The 19,737-nt window shown below is 36.6% G+C and overlaps 1 protein-coding gene across 1 annotated transcript in view; it reads right to left on the bottom strand.

The window, feature by feature from the left end:
• Positions 1–19,737, bottom strand: part of MALRD1 (MAM and LDL receptor class A domain containing 1) — a 229,868-nt gene that overhangs the window by 164,304 nt on the left and 45,827 nt on the right. Inside the window, exons 14-17 of the mRNA XM_030944073.1 lie at positions 8,823–8,975; positions 8,565–8,670; positions 6,902–7,269; positions 5,045–5,457 (exon numbers count right to left, since the gene is read on the bottom strand). Coding sequence (XP_030799933.1) covers positions 5,045–5,457; positions 6,902–7,269; positions 8,565–8,670; positions 8,823–8,975 — 1,040 coding nt within the window. The remainder of the gene's footprint in view (positions 1–5,044; positions 5,458–6,901; positions 7,270–8,564; positions 8,671–8,822; positions 8,976–19,737) is intronic.

Genomic DNA, 19,737 nt, shown 5'->3' on the forward strand with positions numbered 1-19,737 from the left:
AGACCTGAACTAAGCCCACAAATTTTTCTCTGAAAGTTTATACAATGTATTTTCCTGATTCCTCATGTGATTATCTTGTTTCCACAGTTTTCTATGTTGAGAAATCCATTTATCAAAAATGGCAAAACCATTGTTTAGGAAGCACTTTTTAAAAAACTCACACTACTTATTTTTCAAATACACAGCATTGTACCACACACATTTTCAGCATGAAAATTGTCTGTATTTCATGTCTTAGGTTGTTTTTCACCTCTTGCCACAAGTGCCTTGATTCCCACGTTGTCCGCTCTACATGTACATTGTTTCTGACTTAGACTGTGGACTAGTTAGGAAAACTGAGCATGAATTGCCCAAACTAGAGCCTATACAAGCTCTGCATGAAGTATGAACATGAGGTTGACATGAGATACGTCATGTTTTGTTCCTGGCCCTCTACAACCCCTTGAGGCTGGTTGTGAGGATGGGACACGGTGGAGAGCTTAGGACCTATGAGTGCAAGGATTAGAGCTGCCATACCAAAAGGCATTGTCACTTCAACAGGACAGACTTGGACTAATCCACACGATTTGGCCTGGCAGAGCAACCTCTGGCACAGTTCAGATACCCTGAAACCATCTCTGCACATCATACCTGCCAGGACACATTCTAAAAGGGCATGAGTGTTAAATACAGGTAAGACAACAATTTTTTTAGGTTTAAGTATGTGGTTATTGGTTTTTGTCAGTTGGTTGGTTGGTTGGTTGGTTGGTTGGTCTTTTTCTTTTTTTGCTTAAATAACTTGCGGGATTGTGTAGGCTTTGCCTTGGGCTTCATACAAAAGGTATGGCCAGCCAGATAAGGGGGTGATTCTGCCACTCTGTCCACCATGGTGAGCCCACACCTGGAGTACCACATCCAGCTCTGGATTCCCCAGCATAAGAACCTCATGGACCTGTAACAGTAGGTCTAGGGGAGGGCCACAAAAACTGGTCAGAGCATTGGAACACCTCTGCTATGAAGACAGTATGAAAGATTTGAATTTAGAGAAAGGAAGGATATGTGGAGACCTTATGGCAGCATTTCAATAATTAAAGCTGGCTCATAAGAAAGATGAAGAGAGACTTTTTTCCAAGACTTATACTGACAGGACAAGGGACAATGATTTTAAATTGAAAGAGAAGAGATTTAGATTGGACATGAAGAAAGACATTTTTACAATGATGGTGAGAAGTGTGCTGGTCAGGTTGGATGAGAATTTAAGCAACTTTTTATCTGGTGCAAGATGTCTCTTCCCATTCCATTTCACTTGGATATTTAAAGATCCATATTAGCCAATTAATAAAAACTTGCTCCAGAGCCAACTACATATAAAACTGTGTAGGTCTGCCTGAAACTACAGGTTGTACAATGCCACAGTGAAAACAAAATGAGAATAATTACTGTAAACAGACCAGAAACCAACAGCACAATGTAAATGTAAAAACCACAGAGTATTGTGCAATATGCAAAGAGGTATTGGGGATGAAAGAAGGCAACATACAGATCAGAAACAAAGAATAATAGTCAGAAAAAGACCTACTGAGATGCAGCAAATGTGTCTAGATATCCATTTATTTGAAGTACTATTGGAGGAGCAAAGTGGAACAAAAGCAAATGGTAACATTTAAAGGACAGGGAAAAAAAAAAAAGAGAATTCCTGAATACTAATCTCAGCAGATTATTAGGGGAAGTTCAAAGGAGAAGAGTAGGAGAAGGAAGATGAGGAGTGATAAATTGAAAATTGAAACTGAAGCTGTTTTTTGAGTAGAAATCCATGCTCTCTAAATCTTTGTGAGGAAATTACTAGCAGAGAATGGATCAAAAGCAATAACATAAAAATGATCACAAGTAGGTATTAGACACGTAATAAATGTCTTAGAGAAGTCCTTGATAAGTTCAGAGCTGCTTCAACATCACATTTTAATGAAAAATATGTATCTGACCAACTAAACATTAACAAACTCCTACTGGCATGTCAAAACACGCTGAAATGAGGCCCTGAAGAAGGAAGCAGGTAGACAATCAAATCAAGGCAGAAGGCTAACAACACTTGACAATAACAAACCTGGTTCAACAAGGGTGAAAGCGACTGCAGAAAATCTGAAATCACAGCTAGAATATCAAAAAGAGTGAGCCTCCCAAGGCACCAAGCGCTCTGTGCAGCAGAGTGCATGAGCACAGATGTGCAGTGGCAAGGTTGGCTGTCCATACCTCAGTGAGTGTCACCATGGATGGCATCACCCTCAGCAATGCCACATCCTGGCACACAGTGCTTCCACCCAGGCTCTTAGCAATGTATGGCAGGTAGGAGGTTGTAGCCTCATTATTGTGCTTCTAGCCCTTAACTGACTTTGCTTCTGATAATTTTCCAAGTTACTTATTGATTTCATTTGTAGTTTCTTGTACACAAAACATTCATCACCAGTGAGCTGTACAACAGGCCTGTGGCATTCACATTCTCTGAAAAAATTCCTTTGCCCAGGATTTTTCTCCTGGGAAGCTGAGAAGCCTCGGAGAAAAGGAAAATAATTCTTATCTCATTTGCTTCTCCTCTGTTTTGCTCATGTGGAATATGTTTGGAGATTGTTTACCCACAGGTGATAGTTTCATTGGATTCTGGTGTGAGTTGCTTTGACTATTTGGCCAATCAGGGTCTCTCTGTCGAGACTCTGGAAAGAGTCACAAGTTTTCATTATTATCTTTTTAGCATGGAGTAAGTATCCTTTCTGTTTTCTTTAATATAGTTTAGTATAGTATTCTTTAATATAAAATAGTGTCCTAAAGTAACAAATTGGCCTTCTGAAAACATGGAGTCAGATTCATCATTCCTTCCTTCATCTGGGGGCAATCCAAATACAATACAGGCCATCCTAAAATACTATTTCCTTTTGCTTGGATTGTGTTACAGTATGATTTCATAGAATACCTCTCTTGTCTCTATTCAGAAAAATCACTAATGATCTTTCTCGATGAAGCTTTTTTAACACTGTTGATTAGATGTTTCTCTGCTAAATCTCAAACAACTCTCTGAAAGGAATACAGTTTCCCAAATGCTCTAGAAAGGGTTAAACATTTCATTTTTTCCCCCCAGTTTAATGTTCCAAAAATAAGGGTAAATACACAATTACTTTGATTTGGTTTTTTTCTTCCTCTGCTTTTTACACTAGGAAATATTACTTCTCCTTGGGACAATGAAGAGTAATGCACACTCTTCCAGAGAAGTTGCAGGCAAAGAAACTTGGTTAAGTTTGATTAGCTTCATGGTCTGGAATTCACCAGTACAAGTCTAGAATTTTAACCTGATGCTTATCAATTAATGACTAGAGAAGACTGAAAAATTCACACAAATCTACAAAACTATCAATGTTACAAACCCTATTAAAATATTCTCTCTAAGGGGCTGCAAAATGGGATACAAGATCTAAAATTTGTAATTTCCATAGTTCTAAAGCTTGTTTTGTAGGGAATGAAATTGTAATTATCCTTACATAAAAGATATTATAGCTAACAAAGAAGACTAGTGAGTCATTATCTTGTCTTAAATTGGTTAAAAAGGTATTTAGTTTACTATTAGTCCCCCTATACTATTCATTTATGAAATATTATTATCACCACTAGAAATTCATGAAAGAAAAACACTACATTCTGAAACCCCAAAAATTGCCACAGTGGACACTTTTTTGTTTGAAACAGAACCCCAAACCACTACAAACATAGTTTTTAAACAGGAATTACACCAAAATTTCCATTTACCTTTAGAATTCTGAGTTTTTCATTACAGAAATGGCTGGTGGGGTGAGGATGTTGATGAATCTTCCCTTTCCTCAGAAAAGTAATTGCAAGAAACAGCAAGAATGGCAGAAATAACTGAAGGGTGATTTTTGTGAAGCCATTTCACTTATTACAGAGCAGGTCATCAGAACCCCCAAAGAACAGCTGCTAACTCATCTCACTGAGGAGTGAAAAGGAAGAGTAGAGGGTGAAAAAGCAGAACAGCCTATGTGACTGTACCCTAACCAGCTTAGTACCTTATGTACGACTTTCAGCACTTCCTATCTCTCTTGACAAGATGAATGACAAGAGCCTGGATGTAAAAGGTGTATGCTTACTACATAGGTATTTGATATGAAACTGATATGTCACTCATAACAAAAACATAATACAAGTACCTGTATATTAAAAAAAAATAGCACAACAGATAAAAAGAATAGTTGGAGAAAGAATGTTGTTTTATATTTGTGTTCACAGGACATAGTCCTATTCTATATTCATAGAAAATGCATCACTCTAATTTTCAATCAATATTCCATTACTTTCTAAGCTAATACTTAATTGATAAAAAGATTAAAATTATTATAGTGTATTTTTTGTTTACTTTTCTTAACCACTTGTAAAATAGGAAATTATCAAATGCATTTCATGTCTACTTAATTGCAACATTATTTTGCATTATTTATTTTATTCTGATTTTGGTCCTTATTTTTCACACTTAAATGGAGAAACTTTTATATTTGAAGGGACAAGTAAGGTTTTATATATGATACTTAGAATACTAAATTTTTTACTAATGAAACCAAATATAGCAGTAATAGTTAACCATGGACTTAAACATCATACTTGCTTTTTTAAATTTCATAAGAGCCGATGAAGAAAAATGCAAAACTGACCTTTATAAATTAATCACAAAATGATGATAGACTTCCTAATGCACTACTTACACTTTGCAGTATCAAAGATGCATAAACATCTTTGTTTACAGAGATAAATGTACAATCCGCATGAGCAAAAAGGGAATAACTGTATTGGGGTAAAGATAATGATTATTTTTTTAATAATATGTTCTGCAATATAGTAAAGTTGCCCGAGGTCTCTTAAGACAGACATGATAGGTATGTAGTTTCTACCATGACAAAAAGCAAAATTGATCAGACAGTTATGAATAGTTTTGCAATTGTGCAGTTATTTATATACTCTCAGTGTTTTATGATGCAGGAAATAAACACATCAAAACTTAGAAAGATCATACCTGAAATGGCTTAGAACTGCTGAGGAAGAGTGTCTGTCTGATCCATTTGTTTTCTTGATTTCCAAACTTGTACCACAACAGCCATCCCTTAGCATTGCTCACAGTTCTTTGGAAGACTGACAGCTTATAAACTTCTTTTCCAAACATATGATAATGGAAGCGGAAAGCACAGGTTCCATAGCCAGAAGGGTTGAAGAGAGGACTAAGCAGAACTGCTTTATCCTGGAACTGGCGTGGCTCAGAGGACTCCAGGTACAGGTAGTGTCCTCTGGCTGTCCCTGTCGTGTGATCCTTCAATGGGCCTGTATTGACTGTGGGGGTTGGACCCTGTATTCTGATCCAGTCAAAGTCATCCTCTACATCCTGCTCCCAGTTACACAGCCCATTTTCAAAGTCACACTGTAGGTCAGGGTCTGAAATGTAAAGAGAACAGACTGTCAAAAATAAAAAAGCAGTATCAAAAGGGGATGGGGCTTTAATATTTTTTTCTTATCCTTGCAAATATTTATTTCCAATATATATCTGTCAAATTGTACTCAATTAATTGAATAAACAGAACTGTGAGTAAAATTATCCATGTTATTAACTTTATGTATTATTAAAATTAAAGACTATAAACTTTAACTGAAACAGATCAAAGGAGTTAAAATTGAGGTTAATTGAATGAAATAAACCACACCATACTTTCTTGTAGGTACATGTGATAAATGATCTAATGTATTTTTCCTTGGCAGACGTAGTCCTAGAAACACATTGGGGTTTAGATCTTTATTATCCTCAATAATATTAACACGATAATTTTACCAAGGCTAAATCAAAGAATTTATAACACAACTGCATTTTTTTATTTGACACCAAAGAAATATGTATTGATTACTTCTAATATAAAACAATAAAATGTGTCAGAGGTGGTGAACTTGCATTTCAACTTTGTATCTGCTTTTAATAAGCAGTAACTGACATTATAGCTTTTTTTTTTTAATAAAGTTGTTGCATTTAATGGTGTTTAAAACTGCAACTCAAACCTTATCATAGACCTCAAAATGGGTTATAAATAAGCTAGGCATTTCACAAGTAGAAAAACTAAGATAAGCTGGAAAGCTTTCACTTTCTTTTAAATTTACAGCAGTTTTAAGTTGATATTCAGCAATTATTGCTGCAGACTGATATCACCTCGAGCATGTAAGGTGCCCCCCATTCTCAAACTGATTGTGATTTGCATAATTCAGTTACCTCAGGAAGTGATAAAGCAAATGCTAGTTAATTTTATTTTATATTAATGTTCTTGAGTTCTTAAAATTGATGAATGCACGCTTCAGGGGAAAAACCATCAACAGCACCCTTCAGCACTCAAGGTGAATGTCAAAAATGGGAACAACTCATAGCTTTCCTCAGTACTTTCAAGAGCTTCCTTTGAAGGGTACAAATAGGTTCAGCATGACTGCTATCTTTAGTATAGATATTTTAACCTTTTTTTTGATAGGAAGAGTGTAGGTCCTAAGAAGAGGTAGGACATACACTCCTCTCAGTCCATCAGTACGTCTGTACTTGTGTCAGTAAAATCAAAGATAGCACCTTGACTTTATATCCTCCCTTTTAAAACAAACTTGTAAAAAATGTTTGTTTTACACAAGATAAAGAAATAGAGTGGCTTTGGATAAAGGAAATAGAATTCCATTTACCCTCAGTTTAACTCATCATATGCATTTAAGTTTAAAATTATCATTCTGGTCAATGTCTAACTATACTGAGTGGAATCATTACTGGCTGTAGCAATTCTGTGCTCTTTCAGCCCAGGAGTGAATTGGCAGGTCAACTTTTGTGTGGTGTTAGTAAGCAATAGTGGAAAGTACTCACCACAGCTGTCTTCATCCGATCCATCCCCACAGTCATCAACAAGATCACAGACCAATAAACTGTCAATACAAGCTTTTGTGTCTCTGCACCAGAAGTGATTTGGACCTTCACAACTCGATGCTGGAGGCGGGAGAGCACAGTTTTCAAATCTAATATCATCAATCGCTGAGACGCCCTCATAAACACCCAGACTGATTTTATCAAGAGAAAATTGGAAAGGATGTGGAAGGCGTCCAAGCTGAATGACTGCCTTCAGCCACTGATTTCCCTCGCTGTAGTATGTCCTCCAAAGGACTGTAGGCTGTTTCAGCCCATCCACAAGCAATTGCAGCTCTGCTGCCCCAACTGACTCTCCGTAATTGTAATACCTAAAGTGATATAAATAAGAATGTTAAGTGGGCAAATGATGAAAATTGACCACATCAGTTACAATGACCTCTATCTTTTCTGTTATATCTCTGTGATATATAGGAAGTCCACAGGGCCTGTAAGTCAATCCATTTTCTGAATGATGGTAGGATAGGCTGCTATATCAGTCTAGGTCTGGTCTTAAGAATTGAAGATTTTGAGGGAAGAAGCATACTTCATTAAATTGAAACTCAGAACTGAAGAGTCACTTTTGCTTTTATATTCAGCAACAAACACTGCTCACTCAGATGCATAATTTCTTTTTATAAATTTAATTCAGTACATGATTATAAAGTTTTCAAGAAGGAAAAACACAACAGCTACTGAATGCATAAGTATGCTCTCTATCTGCGTTAGTTTTTGTTAACATGTTGCCTTCTAAGCCCTCAGCATTTAAAACTGACAAATACTTAGGTTGGCAATTGTACAACAAAACTGGGAGCAGAAGCACATATACAACCAACAATGTGTAATATCCAACTTTAAGTAATGAATCTTGTATAAAAAGACAGTTCCACTTCCTATGGCAGATGTATTTGACATCACTGAGATAAACTGCACCTAATTGTTATTAAGGTCAGGCCAAACCTTTATTTAAACAGTGACACCAGTTTGGCCTTAGCAAACAAATTATCAAAGCTATATTTTTTCTGTCTATCTTTGACAAGTTTGCACAAAGACTGAAACAAGACAATTACTGAAAATGTTTGTTTGGGTTTGATTGTTGATTTTAGTTGTGGGGTTTTGTTGGTTTGGTTTGGTTTGGTTTGGTTTTTTCTGTTTATATGAAAAAAAAAGTGGAAGCCAAGAGCCAATTCTCACACTGGAACTTCTACTTAATAATAATGACGTCTAATTTTGGATACTCACCATGACTCAAGAACCTATTAGATTTTTCATTGCTTTTCTTCACTTGAAAAAAAATTCACATTTTCAAATTATTAACCAAAGAGCAAAGAATTAACCAAAGAATTGTTAGTAAAAGGACTGTGGTATTTGCCCATGTATATACAGGCACAATCCTTTATTATAAATTTGCTCAGAGCCTGACAATGTCATGTCCTGTTTCACTTCTTCTCTGCAAGTGTTTCATATTACATTTGTATTGTTCACAATGAAGATTATATGCTGACAGAAAAAAATGAAATAAATACTTCAGAGAAAGATGTATCTGTTTCAAACTATAACCTCGATTTCAGTCCAAGAGAAGCAATGTGAGACAATCCAGGAATTTTCAATGTAAAGTATTTCATACCAAAAGGACAGTGTGCAATTTGATCCTGTTTGCCTGAACTTTGGGCTTCGTAGCCGAGCTATTTGTGAAATACTGTTGCTGGTCTTCAGAATGAACATAAAATGACCTGTTAAAATAGAACAAAAAGCAACTTTTCAGCTCAAGAAATAAAGGATTTTTAAAAGGGTTTTTACAGCATTCATGGCCATCACTTAAAATCTGGCTAGGAAGCCAGTTTATCAATTCCATTTCTCTGTTTCTAGGCCTGGCTTGTCTTACCTTCAGATTTGTTATAGGTGTGGTCTCGTGGAGGAGCTTGCTTCTGAAATGCAGGTGGAAGAACATTGCTGGAGCTTCTTACCCAGTCAAATTCATCTGCATATATAGCTTCAAACCAGCCACAGCTCTCTCTTTCAAAGTCACATACAGCAGCTGGAATAAAGAAAGAGACATTTAATTTCTACATACAACATTACTAAAAGAGCTTTGCAGTATGAAAAGTAAATAAAATGTTTCTAATACGTCATGAATATTCTAGAAGTAAGTCTAGGAAAGGGGTGTGGAGAGGCAGAGTGGCTTTGTACCAGACATGAGGTACTTGCTTAGTAAGAGCTGAGTAAAAGAGCAGCCGCAGAGGAGCAGCCAAGCCATGGCTATGTGCACTATTCCCAGTGAAACAGATCCTTCTCTCTTGGGGTGCTCCAGCCAAAGCACTCAGAGCAGGCTAGGAGGTGCTGAAAACAAACCTCACAGTCCTCCTGGCACAGAGCAAGAACATTGGGCACACAAAGCAGCCACAAACCTTCTGCAAGATCTGTTTTGTTGTGGGAGCCAGAAATAAAATCCCTTTTTTCTTAAATGCCAGCAAGTATGTTAATGATAACAAAATCCTCCCTCTGTTCATAACTGTAATGAAGTTAAATATCAGGCATTAGTGAGAAACTATGATATTGGTAATCTCTGCAACACAAACTACTGAAGTGAAAAAGATCTAAAAAGCTGCATTCTTAAATTCTTCAATTTAAAAAGCAGTGATATTTTAGAGAATGTATATATTACAAATACAGAGGGGAAAAAAGAGTGGAAGAGTGTAATTTATGAATGAATGTAAATTAACATAGAACCATGGAATGGTCTGGGTTGGAAGGGACCTTAAAGATCTTTTAGTTCCAGCCCCCTTGCCATCGGCAGGGAAAGCTCCCCCTAGCCCAGGCTGCTCAGAGCCCCATCCAGCCTGGCCTGGAGCACCTCCAGGGATGGGCTATTCATGGCTTTTCTGGGCAACTGTTCCAGTGACTCACCACTCCCACAGTAAGGAATTCCTTTTAATCAGTTTTTTCTCTCTGGTATTTTATAAAAATTTTCATTAAATCACAAAATTATATTTTTTTTTTATTCCTGCAAATATAACAGGCTTTAAATGGAAAATATTAAGGGAATTAAAGACTTTAAGAAATAATTTATTAATCATATACATAGAATAAATAAAGCAAATATTCAGGCATGACTGTCAGAATTCTGCCATTATTTTATAATTCTTATCATAGCTTTCAGTCATCATATTATGCTGTGGCATAGTATGGTATGTAGAATATGCACATATCAGAATCATATGAAGTCCCGTGAAGAATAAGATTACATTAGTGTTTATTTATGGAAAGCACGGGAGGTTTTTTCCATTTGTTGTGTTTGATTTTGTTTGTTTTCCTTTTTAGAAACTGTTACACTAGTTATACATATCTTTTAGAAATAATGAAAAATTACTAATGAGGCATATTAGTAATATTGATAGCTATAGCTTCTAAAAAGAAAAGGTTTTGTAAGTTATTGACAGTTAAAAGTCCACAGTTAGCTTCAAAAAATTCTACAAATCTGGAAGAACAAATAATGTTTAAGAGATCCAATAAAATATATGTTTTCTCTGCATATGGTGTATGTGGGACAGAAAGGCCTATGATAAAATGATACAAATCAAATGTGACTAAAAAACAGAAGGAAGGAATTTTTTGACAGAAAGTTTTGATAGAATAAAATGAAGACAAAATATATCTGCAAATATTCAAGGACCTAAGCTTGAGAGAAATTACTGAAAATCCCCAGAGAGAATATCATGAGAAAGGAATATAGACAGCTATTTTTGATTTGCTTTTTACTCAATTCAAGAAACCATCACATATTCTCAGGAGAACAGCCACAAAGTATATGACAGACCTTGGACACAGATGGTTACACCAAATGAGGCAAATAAATAAGATAAAACTGCTAAGTCTGAGCCCAGACTTCTTGCATCTGTAACTTGTAACCCAGACAAAACAGAGAAGAAAGGATTCACTAGACCATTTAGCTTAAGCATGGATGAATACAGTGAGATAAAATAACCCTGAAACCTTCAACTAAATATCAAACCAACTATTTAACACCTAAGGAAAATACAAGAATACAGAAAGCTGATAGAGCCTGGGTGAAATGCACTTGGATCTTGATGCTTGATAACACTTCAATTATCTAATTTTCTTGTCCCATAACTTCTTTGACTGGCAGTTTAATTTCAGGCAGATTATTCAGAAAAAAAGTCTCATGATTGGGTACATTTTTTCTTTCTCTCACAGTGAACTCCACAGTCTAATCTGCCTTCTCTCTTAAGACTTTTGCTTTAGCTTTTCTCGTATTTGATCCTCTTTGCTTTTCTTCCTTTTTTATTTTTGTTCCCACATACTGTGTATATACTCTAATCTCACATGAGCCTATGAACTCTGCCAGGCTGTCTGCTCTTCATGTGCTGATGAATTTATTGCTGGTGTTTCTTAAACTTCTTTTGTTATCCTTATTATGTTTTTACATTTAACCTACCAAAATTTGTCTTCTTTTCTATATTTCTAAATTAGAAAATACTTCCAACCATTTGTTTGATGCTGTTTAAATCCTGGTGGTATCCAAATGTATGAATACATTTTTCTTTGCTGCCCCTTTCAGCATCATTTCTAACAAGCTCCCTCCCTAGTCAAGAAGGAAACAGTGATCTTGTGAGCATCACATTTCAGAGTGGTTGGCTTTGCGGATGCTTTGAGCAAGCTGCCTTTACACCTTCAACAAGTCCAGTTTTCTCTGAGCTGACTTGTCACCACAAAACCCCAGATTTCTTTCTGATTTTGGGCTCTTATGCAAAGTACTTTTGCCCTTTCTGTTTCAAGTAGTTTTATTCTAAGGCCTTCACAAATCAGATGTGCAGTTTCTCTGTTAGCTGAATGATGCCTAACATGAATTTAATAAACAGTTTTGCTCATAACAGTGTTCTAAAAACAAGTATTTAAGATATTAGCACTTCTTCAAGAATGGGAATTCATAAATCTCTACAACCCCCAAAATCTCTGCTTGTCTTTCAGTCAATGTAAGTTTATACAGAATGAATCATAAATAAAAAATCCAGGTGAAGAGATAACATCATCATTACTGTCTTATAATGTTTTCCTTTATTTAAAAAATGTTTCTAAACCTTCCAATATCCCAATAAACTTTAAACTAATTTTCAAACAGTAATTATAAGATAAATTTAGGAATTTATTGCAAATTAACAAAATTTGCAATAAATTGAAAAAATAAAATTATCATCATTTCTAGGAATCAGTTTAACTCTGGACACAGTCATCTGAAACTATTTTAACTCGCTTTAAAATACAATCACACCTGTCTTCCCAGTTTATGTTTTCTATCCCAGCTACTATTTACTAATTCCATTATATACACTCTATCAAACAACACCATAATTTGCTGGTGCAGTGGCCTAATTTCTACAGTGACAAACTGAATAGAGAAAAGTTAAAAAAAATAACTGCAAAAGTTCATCAGCAAGAAGCATGCTAACTGAACAAACAAACAAAAAAACAAAAGACAAAAAGCAAGTCACTACTTGAAGATCAAATATGTCTGATCTTTACAAAATCCAAAGCAAAGTTCCCCCTTCCCTCAGTTTTCACGTTCAAATATTAATTGCTACTATTTTGAAAAAACAAAACCAAAAAATCCACACTTAAACATAAAGGTTTAAAACAAATAGATGTGGTAGTCTTCTCTACAGATGGCTACAGGAACAAAGTACTCCAGAACATTTTGTTTTGCTAAATTCTGTTGGGAAATCCATTTCAATAGCCATGAAATTCCAATAGACTTCTTTGTGATTTGAGTCATGTGGGCTTTTTAATACTAGACAGACATGATTTGTACATAACACAGAAGTGTATATCACTTGTGAAATGAGAAATAGCTTTGCCTGTAAGGAAGGCAAAACATGCAGATTAAAATGTTTTGTTATAAATAAATCTTGTGATATCACTGTGCACCTACATTTTTAACAGCTAACTGCACAAAATATCTCCTAACTTAGCTGTAGGACTTAGAAAGATTGAGATTTTTACAGAGGAAAAAAAATCTAAAATAAATTCCATAACACTGAAGGGAAAGTTCCTCTTTTTACTGAACTATGCAAAAATAAGGTCCAGTGGTCACTATTCAGGTCTTCTTGTTATTCACCCTGTTTTCTCTGCCACCAAAGCCCATTCAATATTTTTTATCAAAGTGCATAATTTGCTGGAAACCAAATGAGTAACTATGAAATGAGACATAGGTTTTGCCCAAAAAATACAGTGTAGATATTTGCTGAAAGAAGTAGACAAGTTAGACTCATCACTTCTGGGTTCTATAGAAATTCTGAAAGTGTGTGTGGTCTCTGTTGGAAAAATGTCCTTACTCTTTCCTAAATGTTTTTATTTTCCACAGCTTATTTCCTGTTTTACTATTACACAACTGCTCTTCTGTGACCCCTTATCTCAGTCCCAGTATCACTGGAAAACTGGAAATCCTCACTCTCTTATCTCATTTCCCCAAGCAGCTCCCTGATCCTGGTCCTCTCATGCAGTCTCAGCTCTCTGTCACTTAATGGCCACATTTTATACAGATCTCTCCCAAAATATCACCGTTCCACATTTGTATTCTTCATTCCCATTCTCTCTTTGTTTTATTCTCTCTTACCAGACATTTAGTCTTCCACTATTTTTCTCTCTCCTGACACTTTGATCAGCTGCTCCCAGTTCTCCCCCCAGAGCAGCCAAGGTCCCTCCCGCCCTGCCTTCTTCCAGCCCCTGGTATCTTCTCTCCTACACCAGCAAGCTCAAGCAATGCAGCCTTTGCAGCCCATTTCTTACCCACTGTCAAAGGTACTTTCCTTTCTCTGTAGATGGGATTTCAGTCCCATCCCTTCCCCATTTAACTTTCATGAGCTGATTCTTATGCAGTTATCCAGGCACTTCCTGTATTAGGTACTTTCTCCAATTTACAACCTGACAATCTTTTCACTCCTTGAACTTAAGCCCATCTCTCTGATCTGGCTGCTGTTTCTGGTCTCACCTTTAAGAATTACTGATATGCTTGGCAGAAATAGAGTAGCAAGCATATGAGACAGACATTTTGGTATGAAAGATTTGACTCTAAAAATGAGATTTAGGAAGAGTTACTGAATAATTAGAACAGAAGTGGGAAATATAGGGAATGTTTCTTATAATACTGAGGAGATTTTTATTACTCGTATGAAGGTAACCATTAGAAATCAAATAATATTTATCTTTAAACAATTATGCCACTAAAGTAGTTTTTAAGAACCAATACTTGCATCCTCTCTTTACTTGCCTTCTAACTCAAATTAAGGTACATAAAACTGTGTACAAATGTATAGATTATGTCCAGTTTATTAATTACTTCATTTAAGGCTAGCCTTAGCATGCTTGTGCTGCCCTAAATTGTACACCATAGAAATAATAACTATTAAATGCATCTTTCATTTAGACATAAACACAAAAAAATACCACGTGTTTATGTGTGCTGGTTTGGCCTGAGGTGTAGTTAGTTTTCTTCACAGTAGCTGATAAAGGGCTGTATTTTGGATTTGTGCTGGAAACAGTGTGGATTATTCAGGGATATTTTAATTATTGCTAAGCAATGTTTATATAGAGCCAAGGCCTTTCCTGTTCCTCACACTGTCCCACCAGCAAGGAGGTTGGGAATGCACAAAAAGCTGTGAAGAGACACATCCAGGAAGGTTGACCCCGACTGAGCAAAGGGATAGCCTACATCCTGTGGTGTCATGCTCAGCAGTAGACCAGAGGAGATGTTCCAAGTGATGATGTTGATCTTCCCAAGTCACTGTAATGTGTAATGGGGCCCTGCTCCCCTGGGGATGACTGAACACCTGCCTGCCCACAGGGTGAATGAAATCTTTGTTGTGCTTTGCTTGTGCACATGGCTTTTGCTTTCCCTATTGAACTGTCTTTATCTTGACCCATGAGTTTTCTCACCTTTGCTCATCTGATTCTCTCTCCCATCCCACCCGGGGAGTGAGTCAGCAGCTATGTGGGGCTGAGCTGGGGGTTCAGCCATGGCAGTCTTTTCTGGCACATGTGTCTTGAAGGGTTTGAGATAGTGAAAAGCATGATTGAAATGTGTTGGATCAAATTTAGAGCTTGCATTGATTTGTAGATATTAACTGGCACACTCCTGTGCTTGCCACGGGGCCTGCTTTCCTGACTGGTCATTAGAGCCTGGTGCTCACCATTGGCTGCTTCTTGCTTTTACTACTTGCTGCACTGCTTATCTCCTTACTCTGCTGTGCCTGGAGCATTTTGATAAGAACACAGGTGATGAGCCTGCTGGTCCATGGCCAGGTCACTGCTGCTGCTGGGGCTCCAGTGTGGACTCAAGTCAAGGGGACTGTGACCTGTGGATTAGGCCACATGAGACTGGGACTCCCTGGGGTGCCTGTGGCTGAAAACAGGCCCATGCCAGAGCAGGTACATCTTGAAGCACCTGTGGCCATGGTTATGTCTGTGTGGCAGCAGGTGCAACTCTGAAGGGTAAGTCCATGCTACAGAAATTACACCTCAAAGGATCTATGGCTGTGGGGCAATAGGTAGGCCTCGATACATCAGTGACTGTGCACGAGGTCAGGACCTCAAAGCATGTGACCATGGATAAACCTCTAAAAATATGCTACATTTCATATAAATGTAAATTGTTTCTTATTTATTTTATATAGAAACCCATATAATTATTTCTGATAATCCACACCATAAGTAGACAGGAAAAAAAAAAGAACAGACGCATAAGACAGAGCATAAGGGAGAAATTAGCAAAGGGCAGACCGAATACCAAGAATACATTTATGTTAACAGATTGCTTTTAAACCTGATCTTATTCTTATTCCATCAACATAATTTTTAGGGTGCAAAAGTGAGCATTTAGACTACACCAAATGCATAGGATGCAGACCACAGAAGTCATGCTGCACATTCATCTTCGAGAGCACAAGCACACAATGTGATAGGTGTGTTAGGTCACTGCTGTAAATCTGCAGTTTGAAAAAGGCTGTCCCATTTCTCCTCTGCTTTAATGCATGAAAGTCAAGTATAAAAAGTATAAAAGCTTTATGGCCATAGTAAATTCTTCATCTGTAGAAGAAAAGCTGAGATCTAATAGTCAGGGGTAGCAGCACTCAAGAGAGAAAATATTTTGTCAGTCCCAGAAAGGGTAATCTTCAACTGAATTCTTGCAGGCCTGACAGAAAAAGGGGTACTCATTTAAGTGGAAGTGAAAATCAAGAGATATCTCAAGGATTGATATTGAGAGTTTAAAAAAGTTGTATGGCAACTTGGCTTATTCAGTGGGTGTAGTGGACCCAAGCATCTAATTAAATCATCTTGCTGGAATTTAAGATTATAAGATTTAAATGGAACATTTTTTGAAAGACATTTTAAGCCCATGTAATATCCTTGCCTGGTTCTCACACAAAGAGAAAAACATTAACAAGGTCAAGGTGCATGCAATCACTATTAGATGGAACATCATGGGGAAAAAAAAAATCTTAATATTGATGAAAATAACAATGTAGTTGGAAGAAGTGAACAAAAATCTGTGCTTAGCCAAGTTCAGAAATAAGGAAAATTGAGAAATATGAAATGCTTGCATCCAAAAGCAGGAACGTGCAAAGAAAATATAGAAAATAACGATGCACTACATAAGCAGGAAGATGATGAAATACTATTTGAAAAGAATTATAAGAGCTATTCTTGTGCTGCAGACCACCAGATTAATGTGCTGAAAGGCGAGTTTATTGCTTGGAAACAGTCAACTTGCCAAACTGCTTGCAGTGTCCTTTGTGTACCTACATTCTGCTTCCCACATTACAAGCTGTACTGCTAGCACACATTGAGCCAGCTCAGCAGTAACAATGATTTATAAGTCAGCAATATACTTAGAGCAAAGATCACCATAAATATAATGGTTCCAAAGTTTAACCTTTAGCATGGCATTGTTAATGTATTGTCTTGACAAATGCAACTTGGGTATAATAAAAGAGTCTTCAGTTGTATAATTGGAGGAAAAAGAAAAAAATCAGTTGCCATATAGGCTACTTGTAATTAAGGCTGGTCTAGGAACACCTAGCTGGACATTTGTCTTCAACCAAAGGTACAATGATGAAATGGAAACAAAGGCTGAATAGTTAAAAGGAAATATAAATGGCCACAAAAAACAGATCTTAATTTTCTTGATTAAAAGCTACCACTTCACTGCTATCCCAGTGCAGTGAAAGTTGCATGCAGTTAAATCTATTTAGAACATTTTTTAATTAAACTATTGATTTGGAAGTGTTATTATTTTGTCAGAGAACAAATACCCTTTACCTGAATTTTAAAAGGGTAATGTGAGAAAAATCCAGACTATCATAACCCAATGCTGTTTAAGGTATGTAATCATTACTAAAGTAGAAAAACCATCAAGTAAATGAAAAATTGAGTGTTTTAATATGAGTAATATGGACACGGAAGCAATAAAGAAGTAAAAACTCTTCTCAGTTGTGCCCAGCGAAATAAGAAGAAGCAACAGACCCTTGTTTTACTGCAAGGTTAATCAAACACTGGGACAGGGTGTCCTGGCTGGCTGGGTAGTCTCCATTCTTGTAGATATTCACAACCTAACTCTGTCAAGCTCATGGGCATTCAGCTCTGGTTGCCCTGCTTCAAGCAGGGTGGTGTTTAACCACTAAGTAATCTTCATATATGACTTCCAGCCTCAACTGTGCTACAATAACATCAGAATTCTCTTTACTCTGGCTCACAAGAGGAAAGATATTCTGCTTAGTGAACACTCAATAGTAATTTCTGATTTTAGCTAGGCAAACTGTTATTTACTAAAACAAAATGCAGTTTTATATGTCAAACTTCTGTATATTTTGGATAGCAGTCTTTCTAAACACTTAAAACCCTCAGTACTGGTGCTCTAGCTGAAGAAGATTCAATGCTAAAATTGAAGAGAAACTGCATAGAAGCTGTAATTATTTCATTTACCTGCTAATAGTCAAATAGATCTTTGTTTATCTGAGCAACAACTCTCAAATCTACATATAAAAACCATAAAATATGAACAGTGAAATTCGATTATATTAGCACCTCTAAAGAAGTATATGTTTTTAGATGCATAACAGGGCACAGAAAATAATTTGAGGATCTTGTCTACGATATTTCTGTCATTTGTGTTGAATGTGCTAGAAAGCATCATGCTCTATTTTTAAAAAGAAATCTTGCATTAAATAAGGTTCATGGCAACTCTTTTGAAAATGCATCACAAGTTCTACAGCAAAGCTGGTGGTTCAAAGCAAGAGACTCATTTTCAAAAGTGCAAAGTATAACTGTGATTTCTTATGCAAAGCAGGAAACTGAATGAATCAAAAAGACTTTTGAAGCTGCATATTAGAGACCCTGAAACAGTTCCAAGCTCCCTGCTGACTGTACAGTGGAGAGGGATTCTGAGATGCATCACCTCCCTTTACTTTCCCACGTGTTTGTTTCCATGCAGAGAAAGCCCAGGCATGTGGCCCTGAAAGGAGTCACTGCTCATCCAAACAGAAGATGCTGACTCCGCTTAAATTGCATCTGTGACCAGGCTCGTGGCACAGCTGTGGTACCACTGTGGCATCTTCCCATCAAAAAGTATATAAAACATACAATTTGAATGCAAGTCTGTGGCCAGTGCATTAGAATTATAAAATGAAATACTATTTTTTAAGGACCATGTTCTACTAAATAATTAATCAAAACCTTTTCTTCTGGTTTTAATGCTAAGAGAGAAGGAGTTGCTACAGAAACTAAAAGGGGAAAAATCACAGAACAGAATCAAAGTAGTAACTATTTCTCGAGAGCTTTTAATTAAATTTCAAGATTTATGAGGTCATGAAAGCATTGCAAATAGGACAAAGGAACATAGTCACAGGAGCTTAACAACACAGATTTCAAAGTTTTCACTTACGGCATTTGGTTTCATCGTGGTTATTTGGGCAGTCAGGCTTAAAATCACAAAATTTATCAGGAGAAATACATTGCCCATTCCCACATGAAAAAAATCCCTCTGGACAGTAAAAAGATGAAGCATTAGCATCTGCAGATTCTCTTTCCCCTTAAAAATCAGAAAAATACATGTAAGTAAACCTGCAAGTATATAAAATTGTAAGAAGTGCTTTTTATCTCCTTTTAATATAGCAACGTGCTCAGCACATGGAACAGATCAGCACCTATGCAGTGTACTAGGTTATATCACAGCTGATAAGAAACACAGCTGATCTCAATGTCTGATGGCCTTAAACTAAATCTTACTCTCCACAATATTCAAACTTTCATGTGAAAAGTTATCAAACACACCTTGGTGTTACAGAGCCAGGCTCCTGCTCAGAAGCCAGAGGCTGGTACGGCTCCCTCCTCTTTCCCTGGGAACCGGGTGCAGGTTTTCCACCAAACCTTTCTGCTATAGCTGTGCTCTCTCTGTGCTCAGGTCACAATGAAAGCTGCAAGAAGCTAAAATTGGGTACTGCACCATTACTAGCCTGTACCTCAATTTAGACACTAGAAAAAAACCCAAATTTCAACGACTGGGGAAGCAAAACACCAGGGTCTACTGGTTTTTCTTCAGTAGATTTCTGGAAAGTAAGTGAGAGGAATAATGAGCAGCTTTTCATGTTCTTTAACTTAACTTTTTAAAAAATCATGTTTCTATCCAGACAGGGATTAAAAAAAAACTCCCTTCTAAAGACAATATCTTTGTGATTAATGGATAAATGAGGGAGTTGTAAGGAAAATAATTAAAGCAAATAAATGTTTCT

The sequence above is a fragment of the Camarhynchus parvulus genome, chromosome 2, assembly GCF_901933205.1.
Source record: "Camarhynchus parvulus chromosome 2, STF_HiC, whole genome shotgun sequence".
Lineage (NCBI taxonomy): Eukaryota > Metazoa > Chordata > Aves > Passeriformes > Thraupidae > Camarhynchus > Camarhynchus parvulus.